This window comes from Canis lupus, chromosome 34 (assembly GCF_048164855.1).
Source record: "Canis lupus baileyi chromosome 34, mCanLup2.hap1, whole genome shotgun sequence".
NCBI lineage: Eukaryota > Metazoa > Chordata > Mammalia > Carnivora > Canidae > Canis > Canis lupus.
In genome coordinates, this window is record NC_132871.1 from 25,165,199 (window position 1) to 25,191,689 (window position 26,491).

At 37.0% G+C, this 26,491-nt stretch overlaps 1 protein-coding gene and 1 pseudogene across 1 annotated transcript in view; both read left to right on the plus strand.

The window, feature by feature from the left end:
- Window positions 1–3,706, plus strand: part of PLA2R1 (phospholipase A2 receptor 1) — a 115,673-nt gene extending 111,967 nt beyond the window's left edge. Inside the window, exon 30 of the mRNA XM_072811510.1 lies at window positions 88–3,706. Coding sequence (XP_072667611.1) covers window positions 88–302 — 215 coding nt within the window. The 3' untranslated portion in view covers window positions 303–3,706. The remainder of the gene's footprint in view (window positions 1–87) is intronic.
- A 21,220-nt stretch (window positions 3,707–24,926) lies between these two features.
- LOC140624512 (small ribosomal subunit protein uS12-like) lies at window positions 24,927–25,358 on the plus strand (annotated as a pseudogene).
- The last annotated feature ends 1,133 nt before the right edge of the window (window positions 25,359–26,491 follow it).

Consider the following 26,491-nt stretch of genomic DNA (forward strand, 5'->3'; position numbering starts at 1 on the left):
GAAATAATAAAATAGAAAGTAGCTATGTAACAATATCTATCTTAACTTGTTGTCATTGAGCTTTTCCTTTTTTTCACCTTCTTTTAGGACCAAGTCATAGTATGGTGCCTCTTGCAGTAGCACTGACATTGATAGTAATCCTGGCACTTTCCACCCTTTCCTTCTGCATATACAAGCACAATAGAGGTATCTTCAGTAGACTTGCACCGTTCGGGAATCCTTACTACCCCACAAACAACTTCAGTACAGTACATTTGGAAGAAAATATTCTCATTTCTGACCTTGAGAAGAATGATCCATAACAATGAACTCAGAGAATGCCACTGCCATAAAGATAAGTAAAGACTTAAGTGGAGTCTCCCCTGCATTTTCCTTTACAGACTAGATGCCACTATAATGTGAATTGTATTATTTTAATTATTCTTAAACTGATTACTGGTTTTGAACAGTAACCAAATCATAGAGGTGTTGATTTATTCATTTCCCCAAACTGTGATCTATTCTTAAAATGGGGAAATTATACAATGGTTACTAGTCAGAAAACAAGAACTAGTAAAGGTAACTCCCTATTGAAGACTCTTGAACTAATGTGAATAATAGGTTTTGTATTAATATATTTCTACTGAAATTTTAAAAGATTTTTCAAACTAATCTGAAACTATTCAGACATTTGCCCACACTTAATCCATTAAAAAAGGGAGAAAGCAAAACAAACTTTTAAACTCTATACTTGTATGCAAGATGAAAAGTTAAAGACTTCTGAGAGGTTTCTTGTTTGTTTTTTAATTCAATCATTTTAAAAACAGAGTTTAGGAAACTAATTTCTAAGCTGAAAACTCACACATTCCAGGCTCTAAACTAATATTTAAGCTGATATTTATTTTTATTAGTTCTGACTTCTGAAATTAAAAAAGAAAAATTACCTGTCTTTATGTAGGAAAGATCTTGGTTAGTACACTTGCATAAGCAACCACGTAATATGGCCTAAAACCTTCAATGACTAAATAATGACTATGTTTGATATTTTAAAATATAGATAAGCTTAAAAGAATTCATTAAAGTCATACTATTGTTAAAATTCATGGCCTTTCTTAAAACTAAAGGTATAAAGTAATATATAACTCTCCTGACAACTAAAAGATATAAAATTTAATTTGAATTTAAAAGGGAAAAAATGAAGATCTGAACTACAGTACCATTAGGACCACACTAGAGGATATATGGAGAAGTAGTAAATAAATGACTCTCCAGTCATAACCTAGATACCTTTGCTATATAAATGAGTTTATATGGGGTATTCTATTTAATAAACTGTCGTTCTTAAGAACTATCTCTGTGTCAGACTAGTTAATGCAGTTGGTAAATATGAATAATAGCATGACACTGTCCATAAATTAAATACTGCATATTTGACTTTCTTTCACGAATTTCTTATATGGAAAAGTGACTTTATAATCAACATTTTAAAGTTTACTCATTACATAAATATTCATTGTGCTTGCTTTGGCAGCACGTTTACATAAATGTTCATTGTATTCCTATTAAGAACCAAGTGCTGTTCTAGAAACTGGGTGTATTGAGGTGAGGAAATTAATGAGAACTCTTGTTTTTATGTCACTTATTTTCTAATGAGAGAAAAGTGAGAGCAATCCAGTAAAGATATTCATAAGTAGAAAACACCAGGTGGTTATGAAAATTAAGCAAGGTCTTGTGATAGAGAGGAACCAGGGGAATCTCCAGGCCTCCCTAGTGTGTGCATTATTACATCCATCTGCCTTGAAATTAGTGGCCACTAGTCACAAGGTGGAGCTCTGGGAGAAAGTATGAGTGAATTTCTAAGTGGAAAGCCATCATCATTAGAAATAGAATTTGATGAGCATGGAGTCCTTGTAGCTTGAAACAGTTAATACAGCTTCTAAAAGAGGCTCCTTGCTACTGCTGTGTAGCTTCCACACTAGGATGATCTACTTCCACAATTTTTTTTTTAGTTTTGATATTTCATTTTTTAAAAGATATTATATTATGCAGCAGTTGTATATTTATAACTCACAAGAATAATTGGCTTGAACTAACCGGGTATAAAAGCCCAATTTAACAATCTGTCAAGTGAAATTAAAGTTCTGTTCTTTTTAGTGTACCTGGTAAAAACTGCTAATCAATTATCCTTCTAGTCAAAGTATATTGAAGTGGAATAGTCACACATAACAATTTGACCAAGTCTGTCATTAATAAAGTGGTTTTGCAGAAAGAAACTGCACTGTTTGTCAATGCTCTGTACTTTGCTATTTAGTATTGAACTATATCTCTGGGGAATCTGTCCCCATGGACAAGATCATGCACTCCTTCTCATTATTTAAATTTAAGAAATAGAAAGTACTGAAATATTATGTTTTATTTATATATGCGCACTTCAAAAAGCTTTTTCCACATCTATTTTTAATCTGAACTAGATTCCATAGCTATAGCATGAAAAGCAAAAAGGCATCAGAGTCACAAACTCATTCACACATAATTAATGTGCCCCTTTCCAAAAAATCAATTATTATCCCTGACTCTGAGTAATGGAAAATCTTGGATTTTATTTATTTTATTTTTTTTAAATCTTGGATTTTACAATTAAAAGTATCTTGAGCTCTTCCAATTCCAACAGTCTTCTTTCAGTTTAAATGCTTCTCCAATAGAAAGTTCCTCTTCCTATCAAGGGTGGATTAGATGGTCTCTTTAGGTAAACAGTCTTTTGGAGTTTTCTTTTCCTCCTCAAAATGGTGTTGGATATATGAGAACTTGTGTCTTTGTAATACTGGGGGGAGAAAGTGATAAGTGACTGTAAATGTGTGTTATCTGTGTCCACTGAGGGTAGTTGTCTGGCCCTATTCCTGGGAACTCTGCTGGCCCTTAGGCTATAGGCTTGAAGCCTATAGTTGGTGAGAGTCTATTGTCTTTGATTTGCTCCATTCTGGCTCTCCCTGGTACTGCCTTATCCCCAATATATTGGCTATGACTCCCATTCAATTCTCTACCTGAACACTGCAGTTATACACAAGGCCACTTCACTTCTGCAATAGTGAGACCTATCTAGTACCATCTACTCTACTAGGGAGTACTAAATCCTGTAGCAAACAGTCCCCAAATCTCAGTGGCTTAACACAGCAAAGGTTTATTTCTCATAGACAATGGGTTTGCAAAAGGACTTTGCATTCAAGGGTCCAGGCATCTTCTATATAGTAAGACCTCTAACTTATAGGGCCTTGGAGTCTTCCAATGGGTCTCCTACCTCTGCCTCACAGAAGTTAACTTGAAATCTATCTTTGATTAAGACTATTGATTATTGAAATACATTCTTTAAGTTAAGAGTCATCATACTAAGAACACATACTCTGAAGATACATAAAGATTTTCAAGGGACACAGAGACATGGATATTTTTAAGGAACTCAGTTTCCAGAAACTTTAACCTTCATATATATTCTTTCTTAGAAGTAACCTTCATGAGAACACATGTAAGATCAGAGTGTCATGATGATTCTTCTTTTCCACCTCTCTTGTACAAATGCCCATCACTACTGTAAACAAAAACAAACCATGGCTTTCACTCCAAATCTTGCTATGATGCTTTATCTTGGGAAAATTCTCCACCAAACAAAGGGAAAAAATTCAAAGTCATGATGTCAATGAAGATTCTTTTAATAAAGGAATTCTAAAACCAGTGTAGAGCCTGATGTCTTTCCCTATGTTCATAGATTTTTCTGTGAAGGATGAAGTGATGAGTGAGAAATTCCATGTTGGGCTATTCTAAGTTAATATGCATTAAACAGTGGAACAAAAAGAATGATAACTACTCTTATTTTAAGACTTTCTAGCTCATGCAGCCCCTAATTTTTTGTCAGAGAAGCTTTTTCTGTAGAGAAATTTCTGATGAAAGCAAAAGAAGTGTAGATATTGTTAAGAACCTGACATCTTACCTTATCCTGATGAAAAGCTTATGACAAAGCTCTGTGCTTAATCTGTCTTAGATTTCTAAGTGACGCTGAGTATTAACATGCTCATTAAACTGAAAAATGGGCAGCTCCAGTGGCACAGCAGTTTGGCGCCGCCTTCAGCCCGGGGCGTGATCCTGGAGACCTGGGATCAAGTCCCACATCAGGCTCCCTGCATGGAGCCTGCTTCTCTCCCTCTCCCTCTGCTTGTGTCTCTGCCTCTCTCTCTCTCTCTGTCATGAATAAATAAATAAAAGCTTTTTAAAATTAATAAAAAATAAAATAAACTGAAAAATGGAATCAGATTTTTTTCTGAACATTTATTTGTCTTATTTGGCTCAGGGATTTGACAATGAAGATTGGCCTTACCTATTAAGTTTTATGATGAATATTTTTCATTAACTGAGTAAACTAAATTGGTAACTCTAGTGTTATGATTAAAGCACTTTTTAATATAAAGATATTTTAATAGAAAAATAGTATTGACAAAACTATAATGATATTATCAATCTATCATTTTTCCCAACCTAAATTTGTATATCAGATAGAACAAGAGGTGCCTATGAGTGAAAGAGTAACAGGTATAATTAATAGTCATTGGAAAAGTCTTCCTGAAGTCTGTTAATTTTACTTCTAGAAAATTGACAATGTGAATCACTCTAATGACTGGGTAACAAATCCTTTTGCAACTTGACTGTTTCCAGTTCTTAGCTTTAAGCAAAACTCAAAAGGACATAATCAAATTGTCCACTGACAAATGACAAAAGTGTTTTTAAATGTAGAATCACTGTGATTTGGGGCACAAATGAGAAAACAATTCAAATAATGAAATTATATCCCTATAACAAATCCCCTTTCATTCCTATCTATTTATTTACATGAAGAAAGTGTTTATATTAGCCAGGATAGGTTAGAGCATGCTGTGAAAACAAATAAATCTTCTAATGTTAATGGTTCAAAACAAAACTCAAAAATTAAATTTTTTGGTCATGCAAAGCCTACTATGGTTCCATAGTTTATGGTTCTCCAGGGAAGTTCACATCCAAGCAATAACTCATAGATCCAGTCTGCATGTTCCTACCTCAGGAATATGGGGCTTTCAGTGATACTATAACAGGAAAAAGTAGAGAAATCTTAAGTTTCTGGGTCCTTAAGTGACACTTTCACTCACATATCATTGGCCAGACTAGTCACATGGTCCAACTTACCTGCAAGAAAGTCTGAGAGGTCTCCCAGTGTGCTCAGGAAGGAGAGGATAACCAACTACAAAGAGCCCGGCAATCTCCATCAGAGTTTCTCAGCATGTATAGCTGATATAATAATAAAAATAGAATTCATGCTAAATTCTGACTCATTCTAGCAATTTTAAATTATTATTAGCTAATTTTATCTGTAATCCATCCATTTCATTAAGAGATACACTGCCTATAACATTTTAGTTTGATATATTCTAATCATTTATTAACTGTTGTAATATATTTATGTTGTTCTGACCAATTGTGTACTAATAAAAATTAAACTGACAGTTCAATATACAAGAAAATGTATATACTTAGAACCTATGTTGGCAGGGAATTTTATAAATAATTTTAATTTGTATATGTATTTTTTTACTGTAGGCTAACATGACAAGGTAATGAATAAAATATTTTCAAGATTAAAAATATATTACATTAAGATAAAACTCTGTGGGCAGATTGGAATGGAAATACAAGACTAAGGAGAAAAACAAAGAAAAATCTCTGACTGCCAAGAGTTTGTGTGTATTTCTATTTTTAAATAGATTATGATGGAATTCAAATTGTTAAGGTATCTCCAATCAAAGGAACTAGGGTTCCATGAAATGGCTGATTCCAGGTCCGGGCCAGGAAAAATGTGAGATGAAAGTAGATTATCTTGTGGTCCCAGAAATTTAAAAAATGCTCATGAAAATATGAGGTCATGCCCAAGGAACTAACCTGAAGGAGCTCTCAGTGGCCAACATTGGAACATTGGAACAATTTGAGCAAAAAAATATATACATATATATTAAATATATATACATATATATTGCTAGTATTGTATTATAACCCATAGAATAAATATCTATAAGTCCATATTGTTAAAAAATAAACAACTGAATGAATGAATAAATAAACTGAGGAGAAAGAAGCAACAGTTCTTTTCTACAGGAGAATTATAATTAATAAATGTAAAAGAAATGAGAGAAACAAAAATTACCATTAGGCAAACACAACAGTAATAATTTATATAGGCAAGATCCAGCAGTGGGTGCTAAAATTAGTGGGTGACCGTTTGAAGAGAAACAGGAAATTTGCATAGCCTTAAAGTATCACCCCCAAGACAGTCACTAATTATAATGGGAAAGTACTAACTTTACAGTAAAAAAAAAAAACCACTCTAACCAAGTGATCAAGGCGAGTATAAGCATGATAATCAGCCGTATCAGCATCTTGTGTTCCCTGGTATGATGTCCTCCTAAGGGCACGTGACTTCTTTGGCATCTTTTTCAATAAGGAATAATCTTAATTTAATAATAAAAAAAACACCAGACAAATCCAAATTGAGGAACATTCTACAAAATAACTAGCCACTTCCAAAGTACCCAGGTCATAAAAGGAAAGATTAAAGAACTGTCATAGATTAGAGGAAAATAAGAAGACATGACAACTAAATGCATGGTAGCATCCTGAATTGGATCCCAGGACAGAAAAAGGACATAATGGAAAAACTTGAATTAAAATGAAATTTATAGTTTAATTAATATAGTATCATACTTGTATTCATTTCTTACTTTTGATGATTATACTATGGTTATATGAAATGTACCAGTTCAGCAGGCTGACTGACTGAATGGTACACAGCAATTCTCTATAATATTGGCAACTTTTCTGTAAATCTAAAATCATTCAAAATAAAAAGTGAAAAAATCTGCTATGATATGAAATTCCATTGGATGTATTAACAGAGTGATGTGACAATTTTTTCCAATGCTATTATTTATCATATGCTGAAAATTGCATCCTACTTTAAAAAAATGTTTAGATGTCAACTTGGAAATGTGTGAAGGGATATATATCTTTTCTTTCAAAATTCTTTTAGGAAATATGCAAACACAATCATTTGAGGACCACTACTATTTGACATTCTTTCTCTCCTGACCCAAATGAAAAACAAGCAAAATTCATCTTTTCTTCAATCTGACTAACAGCCCTCCTACCAGAGGTTTGGATTGACACACATCTTACTGTCAGTCGACCCCATTTATTTGTTTTTGCTCTCTTTTCTCCACACTCTTTCCTGATCCTGTCTTGTTAGGACTCTCATTCTCTTACTCCTGCTTATCCACAACAACCTCATGGCTTAGTCTTAATGGCAGATATTTCAAAAATGTTATGTCCATCATAATTCTCCTTGCCAACATTTATAAGACACTGGACTGTAGTGATTATTACAATACATGGTTGGACTCTCCATTCTCTCTTCCTCCACTTCTTAACACAGTGACAAATAGGAGCAAGACCAAATCCAATCTGGTGCCTGTTTTTGTAAATAAGTTAACAGAACACAGCCATCCTCCTTCATTTTCACACCATGTATGACCACTTCCTGTCTGCAACAGCAGAGCTCAGTGGTTGTGACACAAACCGAATGGCCCACAAAGTCTACACCACATCCACACCACTTACCATCTGGCCCTTTAGAGGAGAAATTTGATGGCCCTGATCTAAAAAATTAAAAATCTAAAATGGGCAATCCAACATACTTTGACATGTCTTAGTAAGCACTATTATATATATAGGAAGTACTTCAACATATTGATAAGCAGTTCTAATCTGTAAACATTTCTTGAGAGCTTACTATGGCACAGAGACAGTCCTAGGTTCTGGTACTGGAAATATGAATAAAATTGTCTCTGTTCTCATGGGGCTTCAGGGGCAGAGGAATATGTAAATAATAAGTTCAATATAATGTGGTACAAATAAAAACAGAAGGAACAGAATCAGAAAAAAAATAAAAGGACACCAATTAATTCTGTCAGAGAAGGAGGCTCAACATGAAAAATGATGCCTATTAAATAGAAACTTTTAAATAAAACATCTTTCTTTAATATCTTTTTAAGCTGAGAAAAAAGTTTTCAGTTTGAGGCTAACAATGAAGAAAAAGTGGATCCAGTTGTCATGATGTAGCTAATTTTTCTGAATCCTCAGAAAAAAGAGTTGCAAGAATAGTACACGTTACTGCCTTTATACTGTGGCTAAATCCATTTAAAGCCAAGTTGTTTATAGTGATTCCAAGCTATTACAGCAGTGGATTGGAGGAGGCAAGTAAGTATGCATTGCCAATCATACCAATCATTCAAATATTAAGTTCTATTCAGTAAAAAAAAAATTACAAATAATTCAGTTTAAAAATCTATAGATCATGTGTTATATGAACAAAATAATTAATATACTATGGCTCTTTTATAATTTATAGACATAAAAGTCATGGCTTACACTAAAAAACTAAAACTTTTATAATTGAACATTAGAAATAAATATTTAAAAGTAATATCTATTTTAGAAATATTGGTCTATGATTTAGCAGTTTATGATTCCTAAAAGCCTGACAAAACTTAGGGCCTCTTGGATTATTTGCAAGAATTTACAGCATTGATAGTTTTATATCTGATGCTTACAATTCAATATAAAATGACTGAAAACACAGACTTTTTCATTCTTTATGTTGCAAAACTTGGAGGTACAATGGTTACAAGGCATGTGGTTTTAAAAAAAATAAGCTATATAACCCCTACGTTTATTCCAACGTTATTTACAATAACCAAACTATGGAAACAACCTAAGTGTCCATCACTAGATGAATGAATAAAGAAGATGTGGTATACATACACAATGGAATATTACTCAGCCATAAAAAAGAATAAAAATCTTGCCATTTGCAACTACATGGATGGATCTAGAGAACATAATGCTAAGTGAAGTAAATCAGTCAGAGAAAGATAAACACCATGTGATTTCACTCATGTGGAATTAAAGAAGCAAAACAAATAAACAATGAAAAAAGAAACAAACCAAGAAAACAGTTGCTTAACTATAGGGAACTAATGGTTACCAGAAGGGAGGTGGGTGGGGGATGGATGAATGTGATCAAGAGTACACTTATCCTGATGAGAACTGAGTAATGAATAGAATTGCTGAATCACTATATTGTATGCCTGAAACTAATGTAACACTGTATATTAATTATGCTGGAATTAAAACTTTTTAAAATACCAAAAAAAAAAAAAACCTCAGCTGTAATATTCAGGCTTACATAAATGGCCAATATTTTAGGTATATTTATAAATATGTCAAGCCATATGTTCCATTTAAGTCAATTCCATTATTGTTGCTGCATTTTAAATTTTGAAGAGAGAAATAAACAAATGTGCCTAAATTTGAAATGCTAGATAAAAAATTGAAAATCTACATGCTACATAATGCATAATGAAGAATTGTAATTGCAGAAGAAAATCCATAACTAAAAACCACAAAATGAGTCCCATGTATACCAGTGACCTTCTTTACTCAGAGTTAATTAACACAAGCACTTGCTTCTTGCAGAGCACTTTACTATAATTTAGAACAAATTAAGGAAAAAATCACTCAAGTGCTGTTTTCTTCACACCATGAAGTGAGCATAGTGGGCCAAAGTTAACTCATTTAAAATATTGTCATCCATTTCTTGTAATTATGAGTAGCAATACCCTTCTTTTTTTGCAAAAAAAAATAAAAAGACATCCTGATCTATACTATCTTCAGTTTGTTTCTATGCTTCTATTTAATAATGGAAATTGATTTTAAAAACTAATATAAAATGCCCTTTTCAGTCTCTCCAATTAAGTGTCTCATTTACATTAAATTCAAGCATTGTATATTTTCCCGGGCATTCTTCAAATAAATATACTCTGAGTTTAATATGGCAAATTATTAAAGGACTACATTAATATTATCTCGTGCCCCTCCCCTAATCCTATAATTGTGAGTTTATTAATGTTTCCACATGGCATTTTGTAAATTAACTTGAGCTTCTTTAGCCCTAACTTATGAGGTCATGTCCCCAGGTAGGTATTTAAACTTTGGTTTTTACCTTCCCAGAGATCAGAGTTGGTAGGAGATGGAAATCCAATTCAAAGATGTAGGAATCAGTGGCACTCTTGCCCCTGCAGACTTTGAGGAGAGAGTAAGACCCAGAGCCAAAAGGTAGAACCAGGGAAAACTTACTAAAAAGGATTGGGAGGAGTGAGAACTGAAAAGGAAGCATTATCTCGCTGTCACCAAGGACTTTGGAGTTCCTGATTCAAAATGCAGTTCTGTGGAGGACAATGAGCATATTGAAGAGATATATGTACTGCTATGTTTATTGCAGTACTGTTTACAGTAGCCAGATTATGGAAATAGTCCAAGTATCCAATAGATGAATACATAAAGAAGATGCGGTACACACACACACACACACACACACACACACACACACACTGGAATATTACTTAGTCATAGAAAAGAACATAAAGAAGTCATAAAAAAGAATGGAAATCTTGCCATTTCCAACAATATAGACAGGTCTAAAGAGTATAATGTTAATTGAAATAAGTCCGTCAGATAATGACAAATACCATATGATTTCACTCATATGTTGAATTTAAGAAACAAAACAAAGCAACAAAGAAAAAAAGACACAGACAAAAAAAAAACAGACTCTTAAATAGAGCACAAACTGATGGATACCAGCAGGGAGGTCGGTACAAGAACGGGTGAAAGAGGTGAAGGGGATTAAGAAGAGTACACTTAATCATGATAAGTACTGAATAATGGATAGAATTGTTGAATCACTATATTGTGCACCTGACACTAATACAATGCTGTATGTTAATTATACTGGAATTAAAATTTTTTAAAAAGAATGAGCATCTCTGAATATAGTGTATACCCAGGCAATAGGTTCACATAGTCCTTAAGCAAAAGCTCATCTGATTAGGCAAGAAATTGTTTTACTCAAGATGATACCTAAAAGTGCGAAGGAAACCAGTGTCTCACATACTGCCCAACAAAGGTTGCATCTTAATGAAGCAGTACCTCCTGGCCACAGGGAAAGATCAGAGAACAGTGACTTTGATACTCACAGTAGAAACTCCCTGGAGTTGATACTACAACTTAGACTTCCCAAGGGAAGTTTAGAAAGAAAAGAGAAATATTGAGCAAGAAGGCCTACTTGTTTATGCATTGCTTTAGAAGACAATTTGTAATTGAATTGCATATTAAGGGGTGCCTGGGTGGCTCAGTCAGTTAAGCATCCTCACAGAAAGACTGCTTCTCTCTCTGCCTATGTCTCTGTCTCTCTTTCTGTGTCTTTCATTAATAAATAAATAAAATCTTTTTAAAAAGTAAAAGAAAATTCTTTTATGAAAACTCAGCTAAAAGCTTTGAGAAGACTCAATACAGGTGAATAGTTAATTCTGTTGTTGACTAAGACAATGACAAATATTGGAGAAGGTTATAAAAATGTAGGGCTTTGCACCCAGATTGGCCTACAGCTATCTTTGAATTTGCACCACACTAAAGACACTGGAAACTGGAGATTGTGGACAAAACCCTATGGGTGTGCTTTATGCATGAGACCAACAGGAAGCCATATTAAAATGAATGATACTGTCCCTGTATCAAAAGACCTGGAGAAGATGTGTGTTTATGTATTCTAATAGACAAGAAAATGTTTGTACCAAGTATGCATCTATTGATTTCTAGGATTCCTTGCTCTAACTGATATTTTTGATTCCCTGAGTCCCAACTGAGTTAGATGAGAGTGATGCAGTATGCAGTATGAGTGATAACAACAATAGGATAATAATGATGGCTGCCATCCATGGAAGTACACTTCTTAACAAATGTACTTTAATATTAAAGTGTAACATTAAATTTACTTATTAATATTCAATTTTTTAAAAAAGATTTTATTTATTTATTTGCAAGAGTGACAGAGGGCAAGCACAAGCTGGAGCAGAGGCAGAGGCAGAGACAGAGGGAGAAGCAGGCTCCCCACCGAGCTGGGAGCCTGATGTGGGGCTCAATCTGAGGATCCTGGGATCACGACCTGAGCTAAAGGCAGACGCTCAACCACTGAGTCACTCAGGTGCCCAAAGAATTTTCTTTTTAAACTCATGTTTTATGTTTTTAAATTTAATTAAACTATAAAATTACAATACCTGGTTTGGGATAAATAGATTTGGAAACAAACACAACCAATTCATGTTAAGCCTATGAGGGAACCAGTGGGAGCAACCGCCTTGCCTCCCACTTGAACAGCGCATTTCACAGAGGGCTTGGCTAGCCCAGCATGGCAGCAAAGTCATAAGCTGCTTATTCAGTGATTAGTGTTTGAGATTTACAGCAAACACAGAAAGTAAGAATTTCCCTCAGAACTTAATTCTGAAATCCACACAGAATGGATCTGACCATAAATAAGCAAGTCCGTGCAAGAGAGAATATAGCTTCCCAGGTTACCTGTCTAGATTGTAACTTGATTAAACATGTCTGAGGAAAGAAAGCAAGAAGGTGCTGAGGAAAGGGGTAGGGAGAGGAATCAGTCCCGTGTGGAAGCAGACTCACACACAGATATCCTGGGCAGTTTTGGGGGGAAAGGGATTTGGGTATTGGACAATGTGTATTTCTACTTCCAATGGTAAGGCTCCTGGGGCATGGCCAAAGAATTTTAGGGGTATAAAGTCTTCCCTGGGTAAGATGGACGTATATTACAAGATCATTTTACCCCTTGCTATAAGCATAACCTCTTTTATTCCATTTCCATGCCCAAAATCTCTAGTTAGGATTTGGGTCCTCAGTGTAGGTTTGCCTAGTATGGAGAAAATGTCTGATCTCCCAGATTTTAAATACATTATGTCCTAGGAAACGGGCTGTCTATGATATAAGAAATGGCTTGTGATTATAATTAAATTCCCATGCACCTGAAAGAAGGTGCTCATTCTGCAAGTACTCATCCTATATGTCTAATTGTAAATTAATTCATTGGCATTGTGATAGCAACTTCAGTCTCCTGTGTGATTGTGTAGGGGCAGTGATGGTTCCAGATTGTCACTGTGGAGGTGCTCAAGTGAGGGTGATCTCATTGGGAAGGGGGTCTTGGCCCAAGGGACTTGTCCTGGTTCAGTGATGGAAGAACACATGCACAGTGCTTACTTGGATGACATAACAATCCTAAATTGGCATTATAGTCTTTAACTTGGTTTTTGTGGGTGTTTAGTTAGAGGGAGCTAAGGCATGACATTCCCTGGTCTCAAACAAGAGTGACTTTCTGTGACTTAAAATTAAGAACCAGGTCCTGGGATGCAATTGTGATATTTAAGGTCCAATCCATCTCCACTTAGCATCCATTTTCTGTGATGGCAACTAGGCCTCTTCCCACCATTTCTCATTCTATTTATTTCACCATAGTGTTTGAGGGATCACAGATTAATGTCATGCATCTTGTTTTCTAGATGGCAAAAATGGGCTTAGAAACATTCTTCAATATGAAAAATAAAAATAAAAATAAAAGAAACATTCTTCAATATGACCACTGAATGATACATGGCTAATTTGTGGCAAAGTTGGATTCAGAATCTGATCTCATGATTCCAGTTTCCAGTTCTTGTCAGTAGTTTGTGCTGCCTGTGGTTTGATTAACCCCAGAGCACAAGTAAAGTGCAGATTAGAGGAGTTGAGGGCATGGTAACAGGGACAACTGAAGAGGCCATGCTACTAGGCCATAAAATCAGACATGGGCAAGTAGGTTTCTCAGCTAACTGAGATGCCTTGGAAGGTGAGACATAGTTGCAATTCTGCTTTGGAATCCAAACAAGTCTTTGGAACAGGGAAGGAACCCCAAGGAGAGCTCTAAAAATGGAGAGATAAGGGGAGCCCAGGTGGCTCAGTGGTTTAGCCCAGGGCCTGATCCTGGAGACTGGGGATCGAGTCCCAGGTCGGGATCCCTGCATGGAGCCTGCTTCTCCCTCTGCCTGTCTCTCTCTCTCTCATGAATAAATAAATAAAATCTTAAAAATAAAATAAAATAAAATAAAATAAAAATGGAGAGCTAAAGGAAAGGAGTGTAGGAGGGAGAGGAGGGGGAGTTAGGAACCCCAGAGGAGCTCTACAGGTTGCCTGACAAATGATTAAAAGCAAAGTTACCCATTTGTTTTTTGGTTTTTTGTTTTGTTTTGTTTTGTTTTTTTGGATGAATCTTATGAATGGCAAGACTTCCTCCTGCAGTCCTGGGATAGTAGCAGGATTGGGTTGTTTCTGTTTTGTTCCATGTTTCCAAAGACTGATATATTCTTATTAAAAGCTAGTAAGCTGCATTCGAAACTGATTAAAGATATCAAACAAACAGCTCTGAAAGTCACATAACCCCAGGGAAAAAAAAGAAAACTTTGAAAAAGCCGTTTTTATTAGTAATTACTGGAAAGCAAAAGAATGAGAACTGGAAGACCACTGAGTGTAGATTCTAATAGGTTACAGCCATATCAGATATAAATGCAAAGTCTCTTAGCATCAGTTTTGTTCATCTTCTACTTGTTCTAGATATTCCTCCAAATCCACAACCCACCTGTCTTCACCCTGTTATGTACCTCGGCCTGTATCACTTGGACTTCCTTGCCCTCTAGCTTCTGTTGGGTCCAGTTCAATGGGATACTCCAAAAGGAAGTTCAAAGATTAAAAAAACAAAAACAAAAACAAAAACAAAACAACAGTTCTGGATCTTTATCCCTTTGGCTCTCCCTTAGCTTAATGTAACATAACAGTGGCCACATTCCCCCACTGAGGCCACATTGCCTCATCTCCTCTCCCACAGCAATAGTGTTTTCCAGACCCAGGAACAGCAAAACAGCTTGTTTCTTCAGGCCTCGGGTAGTAACGGCTCCCCATTGCATGGAGTTCCTGGGTGCTTTACTGTTCCTTGTTGCTTCCTTTAACCTTCCCATACCTTTATAAATAGCTCCTTCATTAAACTCTCTTCAATTCCACATCTCATGTGTCACCCATTTTCCAGAAGGCCCTGATATAGCAAGCTTGCAAACATGGGCCATGCTTTTGATACTGGAGTGGCCCACACTCTAGCAGTCTTTATTCTCCAGCTTTCAATTTCATTTTTGTGTGAAGCTTTTCCAAGACAACAACATAAAATTCCAATTAAGCACATGTTCAGCCTACCAAATTCTAAAAGCAAGCATAGTAAATCATTCCCAAGTAAGCCATTCTTGGGCTAAAATAAGAGTGGACACTGTCAAGGGAAAAAGGGTTATTATAAGCCCAAACTGTTAAATTATACTTTCATGACTGAACACAACTGTAATCCATATTATTATTTTAAATTACACTATAAAAAGCAGCCATTTATCGCCTTTCCAAAACATAGTGATAATATATTACCAAATTATCAAGGGTCCTTTATTAAAGCTCTTGAATTTGATTTATAATGCATGATGTAGCTTATCCTTGAGAAAGATCTACTAAAAGGTATACTTAGTCTTAAAGCTAGTGAAATAAAATCTCCCTCTAATCAGCCACCAGAAAGCTTCCGCTTCAATGCTTTGTTGATACTGGTGTCAGCAGGACATTAAAAGCTTGAAGCTTTTTATGTTTGATCAAATACCAACATTATGCTGAAGCAGAAGTATTAATTCACAGAGTGAAGCTTCCAAAACCTCTTCAATTCTCCTTCATCCTTCCACGCCCCCACCAAAAAAGGTCATATCATATCAGGGGGCTTGGGGACAAATAAGAGATGGACGTTTTGTGAATGTTTGTTATATACAAAACCACTCTAGAACCCGAGGGAAAAACAATCACTAAAATACACTTTTCTGAAAATGCCAATCATACTCTAAGAAAGAGGAAAGTAACTGTTGCCGGGAAACAAGATGGTGACACAGTTATTATTTTCATCTCAGAATGAGAAACGGAGTACCAGAAAGGGTCAAGAATTTGCCCCAAACTTCCCACTAGTGTTTGGGGCATCTGGGATCACTGTCAATCAGATCCTAACACTATATTCCCTCCCCGAATAAAATCTCTGTTAACAAAGAAATAGGAAACCTCACAGGTTAAAGAAATTACTTTTCCCCCACAGCTTTAATTTCTTTCATCACTTTGATTCTGGGCCTTCCAAAAGAAAGTTTTCATTATACTTCCAGATTCACAAAATACACTCAGGGGAACAAATTGAATTTTAAGTGTGTCTTAGAAACCTGCAGCAAACTGTCAACAATAAAAGCAATGTTCTCAGAAGATTATTTACACAGAAGAGCCCAAGATGTATTTACATTGACATCTATGAAGCTGCTATAAACACTAATCTTAACAACTTCTAATGGTTCTCTCCTCTTCTTATATACAAATACACCCCAAAATGTGGAATTATTGTTCCTGACACAGTAATTTGGATACTGTGCAATGTATAAGATGCCTGGCATCATCATAACACTATTAAGGCATGGCACATCCTAATAATTTATTGGATTTTTTTTTGACGGAATGATAAGGAAAATAAGAGTTGGCACCATTATTTCTAACAGGCATACAGGTAAGCTGGAGAGATTAAATGCTGACATGGAGGTACATACATGCACTGGGGAAAAGGAGGGAGGAACAAGAAGGACCTTTTAGGTTGTTTGCAAACAAAATTTCAGGGAGTTGAAGAAACAGAAGTTGTCTACTTTTTATTGCCTGGGTCCTTATTGCCATAAATCTACTGGAAAATGCTCGGCATCGCACAAGTGATATACATCAGAATCAATAAAAAATGGAATTTACCATGATATTATAACCAAATATCATTCTTTTTTTTTCAAATATCATTCTTAATAAAATATTGGATCTAATAGAATTGTCCATTTTGGGGTTCCAGGGCAGATTTTTCCTATGATCAAAAGAAGAACACAGCGCCAAAACCATACCTGGTATTTTGTTTTGCCATCCCCCTCCCCCAATCAAAGAAAATGGTTTTCTAAATTGATTATTTTCCTTGTCAACAGATGCAAGGCTTGAAATTTGGTGCCCAGAACATTCAGCAATGAGTAGCTTCTCTTAGCTTAAAGATTAGCTCATTTTTATGAAGCCTTAGAGACTAGTTTAGTTGATAGTTGACATATATTTTGGCCATCTTTGAACACCTTTTCTGACAGACTCACTCCCTAGCCTCTCTTGCAGCTCAGGAGCAGGCATGTGACCTAGACACCACCAACGAGATGCACATGAGTGACACTTCAAGTCAGAAGCAAACACCATTGTGGTAGGCTGAATTATGACCCCCAAAGATATCAGGTCCTGGTTCCTGAAACGTGTAAATGCTGCTGTACATGGTAAAGACCTTGCAGATGTAATTAAATTAAAGGTACTGAGATGGGGAGATTAACCTGCATTATCCAAAAGGGCCACACATGAGTCATATGTATGCTTGTAAGAGGATGACAGAGGAATTTGACATACACAAAGAGGAGAAGACAATGTGACGACAGAGCAGAGAGGGATTTGAAGATGCTAGTCTTGAAGACTGGAATTTTGCAGCCACAAGCCAAGGAAAGCCAGCAGTCATCACAACTTGCAAGAGACAGGGAATGAATTCTCCCTTAGAGCCTCTGGCAGAGCACCACCCTGCCAGCACCTTCCCTGGTTTCTCCCAGTGGTGTTAATTCAGACTTCTGGCTCCAGAATTGTGAGAGAATAAATTTCTTCTGTTGTAAGCTCCTCAGTTTGTGGTAATTTGTTACACATCAGGAACTAATACAAATATGAAGAAACAGGTTCTGCATGGTGCCCACTGTGGAGAGACTGGCTGAAGCACAGCTTTCAGAAGAAGTGGTTTCTGAGGTTCCAGGACTACCTTCAAGAATGTAGGAAACTACCAAATGTGATGCCCAAAAGGTGTGGCTGAGGAATCCTTTGGTACGATTTATGCACTGTCTTGGCTGTGTAGTCTGACTCTCTCAACAATTCTGCGAGCTATTTATGCTTTCATACATTACTTTTCTGCTTGAGCTAGAGTAGATTCAGTTGTCCGCATTTAAGATATGGATCTACACCAACAATTAAATTGGCATTATCTTAAACATGCTGGATTATCCTTACCTATGGCAGGTCACATATAGGGCATTCACTTCTTCCCATATACCTATGTAAAGTCCAATTAAACTAAGAAGTGAGGATAACTATGAAGTAGAAAAGAAAAGGAGATGATACAAGGAGCACATTTAATTCAGTTAGAATAAATTGATTGAGTCACTGTATTTAATCAAAATAATGATGGGTCAAGCCTTGTCTTTGAGGAGGCAAAATGCGTACTTTAAAGATAACGATATTGTAAGTGAATAATATATAGTTCTTGCCCTGGTATCATGTCCTACGGTTTAGTGAAAGAACACGCTTCTCTCCAGGGCCTTGTTACTCCAAGAGTGGCCTAGGAGCTTCTCGCATCAAAGAGGAACTTGTTAGAAACATCAAATCCCAGACCTCAACCTTAACCAGGCTTAATGAATCAGAATCTGCATTCTAACAAGATGCCCAGGAGATTCACATGCATATTAAAGGTTGAGAAGCACCTCATATGGGTACCAGGAGGAGGACTTCCTGGAGGAGATGGCATTTGATTTGGCACGTAAGTTGGTGCTTGGGTTGAGCTATAGAGAAAGACATTTCATGTAAAGAAAACACAAGGCTTCAAGGTGGGAAAATATGGAACATGATGACAGGTCATTAAATGTTTTTTTAAAAATCCCACATAGAGCATAAATAAAGGGGAAATAGGGGGACGCCTAGGTGGCTCAGTGGTTGAGTGTCTGCCTTTGGCTCAGGTCATGACCCCGGGATCCTGGGATCAAGTCCCACATCAGGCTTCCCACAGGGAGTCTGCTTCTCCCTCTCCTATGTCTCTGCCCGCCGCCCCCCCACCCCCGTCTCTTATGAATAAATAAATAGAGTCTTTAAAGGGGGTGGGACGATGTAGGTTAGGATCAGATTGTGAGTAGGTTAAGAGTCAGGTTCTGGAGTTTTCACTTTAGCTTGGAAGCAACAAAGGTGCATGAAGGGGCAGGAGAGAGGGCAATATAACCAGAACTGTGTTTTAGGTAATTTAATCTGACAACACGTGTCAAGTTGATTCAGGAGAACAACTAGAGGATCTTAGTAGGGAACATATGTCAATTATTCAGGAAACACCAAAGTAAAGAGTATCAAGGAAAAGAAGAATATAAAGTACTGGTCCTGAAAAAATAAAAAGAGCTTGGTACTGTTTGTTTGGGGATGTGAGGGATAGCATAGATAGAAAAATCCAAAGTTCGGGTGTTCAGCAAAAAAAGAGAGAAATTTGGAGGATAATGGATTTAGTAACAATGTAAAAGTTGATGAGCCTGTTCATTTTAATGCATCTTCAGGACATGCATTACATTTGGAAGCATGAGTTTAGAACAAAGCTCAGGAGAGAAGTGGAATCTGGAAAGAGATTTAGTAGAAATTGGCATAAAGGTGATAACTGACACCCAGGCAGTATATGAGCTTGCCAGCTTGACATAAAGTGTGGATGATAAAAAAAAAAAAAAAAAAAAAAAAGACAGACATGGAAAGAGCCAGGAGGAAAAACTTCACTTATGGGGTGGGAGGAGGAAGAAAGGAAAATGTACTAGCCAGGGATCTTGAGAGCAAACCATAGAAACCAACTAACTTTCACACAAGCAGGAAAGGAGTTTACTAATGCATATGGGTTTGCTCTCAGACAGCAAGAAAGGGGAACCATGCCCAGAAAATAAGAAGGAACCAAATGAGGCCAGCAGTTGTTAGCCAGGACAAGCTCACACAGGCCAGGAGAGTAATTGGTGAGAATATCAAGGCAGTGCTGCCTGCAGGACATGTTCAGCAGTGCTGAGGCTGCACCACTTCTCTGGGTAGGAGACATTTAGTGCTACTTCCACCTGCATAAATGATTTCTGACTGTTCCAGGCAGGAGTCTCTGATTGGCAGGGCACAGGCCATGAGCCAGCATGCTAGCAGCTGGAGCGAGGGAGGGAGGAAGGGGAAAGGAGAGAGTTAGAGCTTCCACAGACTGGCTGCTTCTGCCTGCCTCTACACCCCTGCCCCAGCGATTACCCCAAACACACAGAGGTCAGGATGCCAAGCAGCCAAAAACTGGCAAATATTAACTAGAGCAACCAGGAAGGAAAGTCAGCAGAGGAATCAGGAGTATAATGTCATAGGACAAGAAAGAGCAGTGGTCATGTGGTCACCAGTGGCAAACAATCAGGGATGCCAAAGAGGATGCGGGCAAACAGTTCCCGGATCAGGCTACTGAAGTCATCTTTAAGAGAAAACAAGCCAGACTTTAAGAAAAAGGAGAGAGCGACAAGAGTGAAGTGACTACATGAAGGCTACATATAAACTATTCTTTTTTTGTTGTTTAAACGTGGAGATGGAAGGAAAGATAACCAAGAAAGGTTGTTGTAGAATGGGGGATATATGAGCATATTTCAGGCCACTGGGCAAAAACCTGTAAAGAGGGTGACTGAAAATTCTAGAGAAATTAAAGAAGTGAAAGAAGATCCTAGAGGATGTGGGAGGGGTTGGGGTCAAAGATAAGCAGGTGGTGGCAGCAGGAGACAGAAGAGAGAATAGAAATGGGGACAAGCAAATCTTGGTGTGGTTCCTTTACTTTAAGTCACATTTATGATGTGCCTACCCTAAGCAAGTATTGTGCTGGGTGGACACACAATATTGATAAGGTAAGCAATGATCCTCAAGGAGCTGATGAGTTAGTCACATTAAATGACGTCTAATGTTCATTCAACCTTAAATATGCTATAACTTTAATATTTTTTAAGATTTTATTTATTTATTCACGAGGGACACACAGAGAGAGCCAGAGACAGGCAGAGGGAGAAGCAGGCTTCCTGCGGGGAGCCTGATACAGGACTCGATCCCAGGACCCCGGGACCACGACCTGAGCCAAAGGCAGACACTCACCCACTGAGCCACCCACGTGTCCCTAACTTTAATATTAATTGCAAATATCAATAAAAACAAGTTAGAATTTAAAAAGGTCAAACAGGATACAAATTGCTATAGGAATTCTGGGCAAGAAACAGATATTTCCAACTGGGAAGGTTTCAAGGAGGAAACTGGCCCATAAAGGATAAATACACAGAGCAGGGACAATGAGTATTTTGAGGGTCTTCCAGACAAAACAAAAGAGTCTCAACTATAGCACACACAAAAATTTGGACATTAGAGAAGACATTTATCAATTTTGGGGCTTCCCAGCTTCTGAATCTTATTTGAGGTCCCTTCATCTTGTGAGGCGGAGCTGTCACTCTATTAGTTGGAAGTCCAGATCCTCATTTTCCCTGCCACCTTTATATCTGGAGCAGAGGGGCATGGGTTAATCAGGTAGGCAAACCTGCCTCTGAGTCCTGCAATGCCTGTCACTTCACTTGACTCTGTAGCATAATTTTATGATTCCCGTCCACTGTCTAGATTAATTCCCAGAGCCTGGTTCTCCCAACCTCCTAGCAATTTGAAATCTTTTCAATAAATTTGTTTTGTTTTAATTTAGCTATATAGTCTTTTTTTATGTTGCCTGCAGCTGAGAATCCCTACAAACAGGTATGATAATCCTGACCAATATTGATATGATCATAGAAAATCTCATAATCCAGTTTGAATGAAGAATTGTGGGGGACGCTACATACCAGCCAAGGTTGTGTCAGGAAAACAGAATGCTCTCTAGGCACAAGTAAAAGGGGATTTAAAAAAAAAAAAAAAGGATTATAAAAAACTCTGAAGGTCCAGGGAAGCAAAGGAGAGAGAAGACGTTGCTAAAATTCATGAAATTTATAAATGGGTACACCGTAGAAACCACCACTGAGGATCTCAGCCCTCTGCAGCACCCAAGGAGGTGGTTCTCAGGAGGATGCTTGGAAATCCTGGCATGGCTGCCCGGATGTCTGCCATCTGCAGATGCTCGTGTACTTGTCTGGAGCTGCAGCTGGAGAAAAATGGCTTCTCTTCTTCTACTTTGCAAGTCTCAACCCACGGCCTCTCATAGAAGGGTTCTGAACTGAAACTCCACAAGGAGTCTGAGAAATGTACTTTTCAAATTTCCAGTCCTGCCATAAAGGAGAACATTCAGAAGGATGGTCATTGGAAGGATGGGAGAGAAGTGACCCTGCTGTGAAGGTTCAAATGCCAGGGTCCAGCTCTCTTCTAAAGCATCCTGCTACACCCCTCTATCTGCAGAGCGAATAACCTCGAGACTTCCAAGACTCTGATACCTTGATTTTCTCCAGTCTATCAGCAACCTCCACCTTTCTTGCAGTCTTTGTAAAATTGAAAAGTTCCAAAAACTATATGTAAAACTCCAAAACTATACCAACTCCCACTTCCAACAGCTAATGCTTAAGGCTTAATAATAGTCCTTTGAGGTCTACCTGTTTTCTTTCCACCCTCCACACACTCTAAGCAATGGCCTTGTCTCCTACTCCACCGAGCGAGAAAATAAATAATGTAAACTTGGAATTTCCCATGCTTCTTCTTCCTCCTTTCTATGCAAAACCTCCATACTTTTCTGTACCTGATTCCAGTTCTTACCACTTTTCGTAGAGGAGGAATTTCCTGCTGCTCAAGCCTGGACTCCCCTCCTATGCTCTAGATCCTTAGGGATTTTGTTATCCTTATTATCTCTCTTGTCCAATTGCCTCAAATTCTCTTTCCTGCCTCATTTCCTGCACTGTATAAAAATGCTCAATTCTTGCCCTACACTTGGCTATTTATTTCCCTTTCTTTCTGCTCTTATCCAGAGGCAAGATATTTGGCTACCTGGAAGAGTAGCTGTCTGCATTCAGTCTCCACTAACTAACCTCATGCCAGAAGACATTATAGCATATTAGTTAGGAGCTTAGCTTTTAAAATGCTCAACATGGGTTCATATTTTGCTAGGACCACTTGTTTAACTGTGTGACCTAGTACAAGTCACTTAGATTCTGCAAGTCTGATTATTTTCTTAAATTGGAGATAATCACAACTTCTCAGGGCTGTGTGAGGAGTACTTAATTAGTTCAATGCCTGGCATATAGTGAGTGTGCATTAAATGTAACTTAATGCTTACATTAAGCATTGTTGCTTACTCTTTTAACCTCTGTGGTCAGGCTGCCCCTCTTCCACTGTTGATACTACCCCCACCAAAGTCTCCAGTGACTTGTTAAAAGTGATGAAAATTTTTCCATTTTTTAAGATAATATTTGATCTGTTTAAAATGTTCCACATGGGATCCCTGGGTGGCGCAGGGGTTTGGCGCCTGCCTTTGGCCCAGGGCGCGATCCTGGAGACCCGGGATCGAATCCCACGTCGGGCTCCCAGTGCATGGAGCCTGCTTCTCCCTCTGCCTGTGTCTCTGCCTCTCTCTCTTTCTCTCTCTGTGACTATCATAAATAAATAAATATTAAAAAAAATAAATAAATAAAATAAAATAAAATAAAATGTTCCACATAATTGACCCCTCTCTCTTAATTTAAACCCAATCTCCAAACTAGGGTACATAGGATGATTCGCTAAAGTGATAGAAGAAAACATTGCAACTTCTATTGTTTATAAAATACATCATATTTCTTTCTATGCACTATATGCATGGAAAGAAAACTGCCAGTTAAATATGACACAGCTTTCTTGTCATTGACACGTTCAGTTAATATCTATTACATGAACACTTTTACATTTACTTAAATATTTATTTAAACTTACAAATAATGGCAACATGATTGGTTATGACTAAGTTCATGTATTTGTGGACAGTGATGTCATTTCAACTCTGATCAACAGACATTAAAATGGGGGAAAATATGTATTTTATGTGATATACATATACATATATATATTTACACATATATAATGGAGTATTATTCAGCCATAAAAACGAATGAAATCTTGCCATTTACAACAACATGGATGGAGCTAGAGAATATAATCTAAGCTAAATAAGTCAGTCAGAGAAAGATAAATACCATATGATTTCACTCACATGTGGAATTTAAGAAACTAAACAAATGAGCAAAGGGGGAAAAGAGAGAGAGAGAAATCATAAAAGAGACTCTTAATTATCAAAAACAAACTGATGGTTACCAGAGGGGGGTGGGTGGGGAGGATGGATTAAATAGGTGATGGGGATTAAGGAGTGTGTTTGTCATGATGAACACCAGATAATGTATGGAATTGTTGAATCACTGTATTGCACACCTAAAACTAATATAACACTGTATGTTAACTAATTAGAATTAAATAAAAACTTAAAAAGTCAAAAATAAAATAAAATGTCAATATTATGTTAATAATTGTAGAAATTAGATGATTTATATGTGAAGGTTCATTATCCTATTCTTTTGAGTATGTTCAAAATTTTCCATAATAAAAAGATTTTTAAGAATCAAAACTGGCTGGCTCAGTCAGTAGATCATGCAAACATTACATGGTCTCATTCATCTGGAGAATATAAAAAATAGTGAAAGGGAATAAAGGGGAAAGGAGAGAAAATTAGTGGGAAATATCAGAGAGGGAGACAGAACATGAGAGACTCCTAACTCTGGGAAACGAACAAGGGGTGGTGGAAAGGGAGGTGGGGGAGGGTGACTGGGTGACGGGCACCGAGGGGGGCACTTGATGGGATGAGCCCTGGGTGTTGTGCTATATGTTGGCAAATTGAACTCCAATAAAAAATAAATAAAAAATAAATAAATAAATAAATAAATAAATAAATAAATAAATAAATAAAAAAGATCATGCAACTCTTGATTCAGGGGTTGTGAGTTTGAGCCCCACATTGAGTATAGAGATAACTTAAAAATTAATAGCTCTTTTCTTAGGCCAGTGGCACAGGCAGGATGGGCAAGTGTTGTAGTCTGTGTACTGCCAGGAAGCTCCACAGCCATGGATCAGATTAGAAGTAGCATGACGAATAGTACAAGAAAGCCCATTTGGGCACAGCTGTGAAGGTCAACCCTTTTGGAGGTGCTTCCCACTCAAAGGGAATTGTGCTGGAAAAAGTAGTAGTTGAAGCCAAACAGCCAAATTCTGCCATTAGGAAGGTGTCAGGGTCCAGCTGATCAAGAATGGCAAAAAGAATCACAGGCTTTCTACCCAATAATGGTTGTTTGAATTCTATTGAGGAAAATTATGAGATTCTGGTTGCTGTATTTGGTCACAAAGATCATGCTGTTGGTGACATTCCTGGAGTTCACTTTAAGATTGTCAAAGTAGCCAGTGTCTCTCTTTTGGCCTTGTACAAAGGCAGAAAGGAAAGATCAAGATCATAAGTTTTGATGGTGAAAACATGACAATAATAAATTTTCATATGCCCCAAAACCAATAATAATAATAATAATAAAACAAAAGGCGTCTTTTAAAAAGTCAAAAGAAAATATGTGTCTTTGAAATGCCTGGATAGCTCAGTTGGTTAAGGGTCCGACTCTTTGTTTCAGCTTTAGGTCATGATCTCAGGGTCTATTAATATATATTACATAGACTAAAATATTATATGTATACAATCCATAAGTAAATATACATGGGGATTGTTCAAAAAATTACTGACTGAATACATAATTTAAAAGGTTTGGAAACCACTGATTTAAACCATGTCTCGATAAGTAATATTCTTTCATTGTTTCCCTCTTCCACCTCTTCTTCTTGACAATCTTCATGCCTCCATCTCTCCTCTTCCCGTCCTTTACCTTCCATGTTAGTATCCGTAGAATTCTTCATTGTTCACCATTCCTATAACTTTACTCCCTGTACACTGATAACTCTCAAAAAACCTCTGTCACCTAAACAGTTTCCTCCTGAGCTCCAGACTAAAGGGATTAGTAAATTTCTCCACATCCATGCTATGGATATCTCAAATCCATCAAATCTAAAACAGAGTTTGTCTTCCCCTTAAACTTCCCCCTCCTCCTCTCTTCCTTATCACAGCAAATGGCACCATCATTTGCCAGTCACCCACTTCAGAACCCTGATTTATTCTTTCAACTCCTGCTTTCTACTTCCAAATAGCTCTAAAATATGTCACCTGCTCTCTTTCTCCAATTTAGGTGATGGCTGCAACAGAAAATATGTTACATTAAAAGCCAATAGTTCCATCTAACAATGTAAAATTAAAATGAAAAAAATAATTTGCATCATTAGTTTATCATGCTAGAGTTACTGAGATCATCAGAATGGCCCAAAACAAAGACATCTGCTGTTAGAGGGTATTTGCCAGGACTCAACACAATATTGTTTTAAGCCAACAATTATCTGGGATGTGAAACCTGATTTTTTTTATCCCATAATTTGGTATCTAGTGACTTAAGTATCTGGCTGTTAGAGAAAATCCCATTACCATTTGGCAAACAATCTCTGACTGGATTGATTAGCCATGAAATGAATGCAAGTGATTTGCACAGCTTAAATA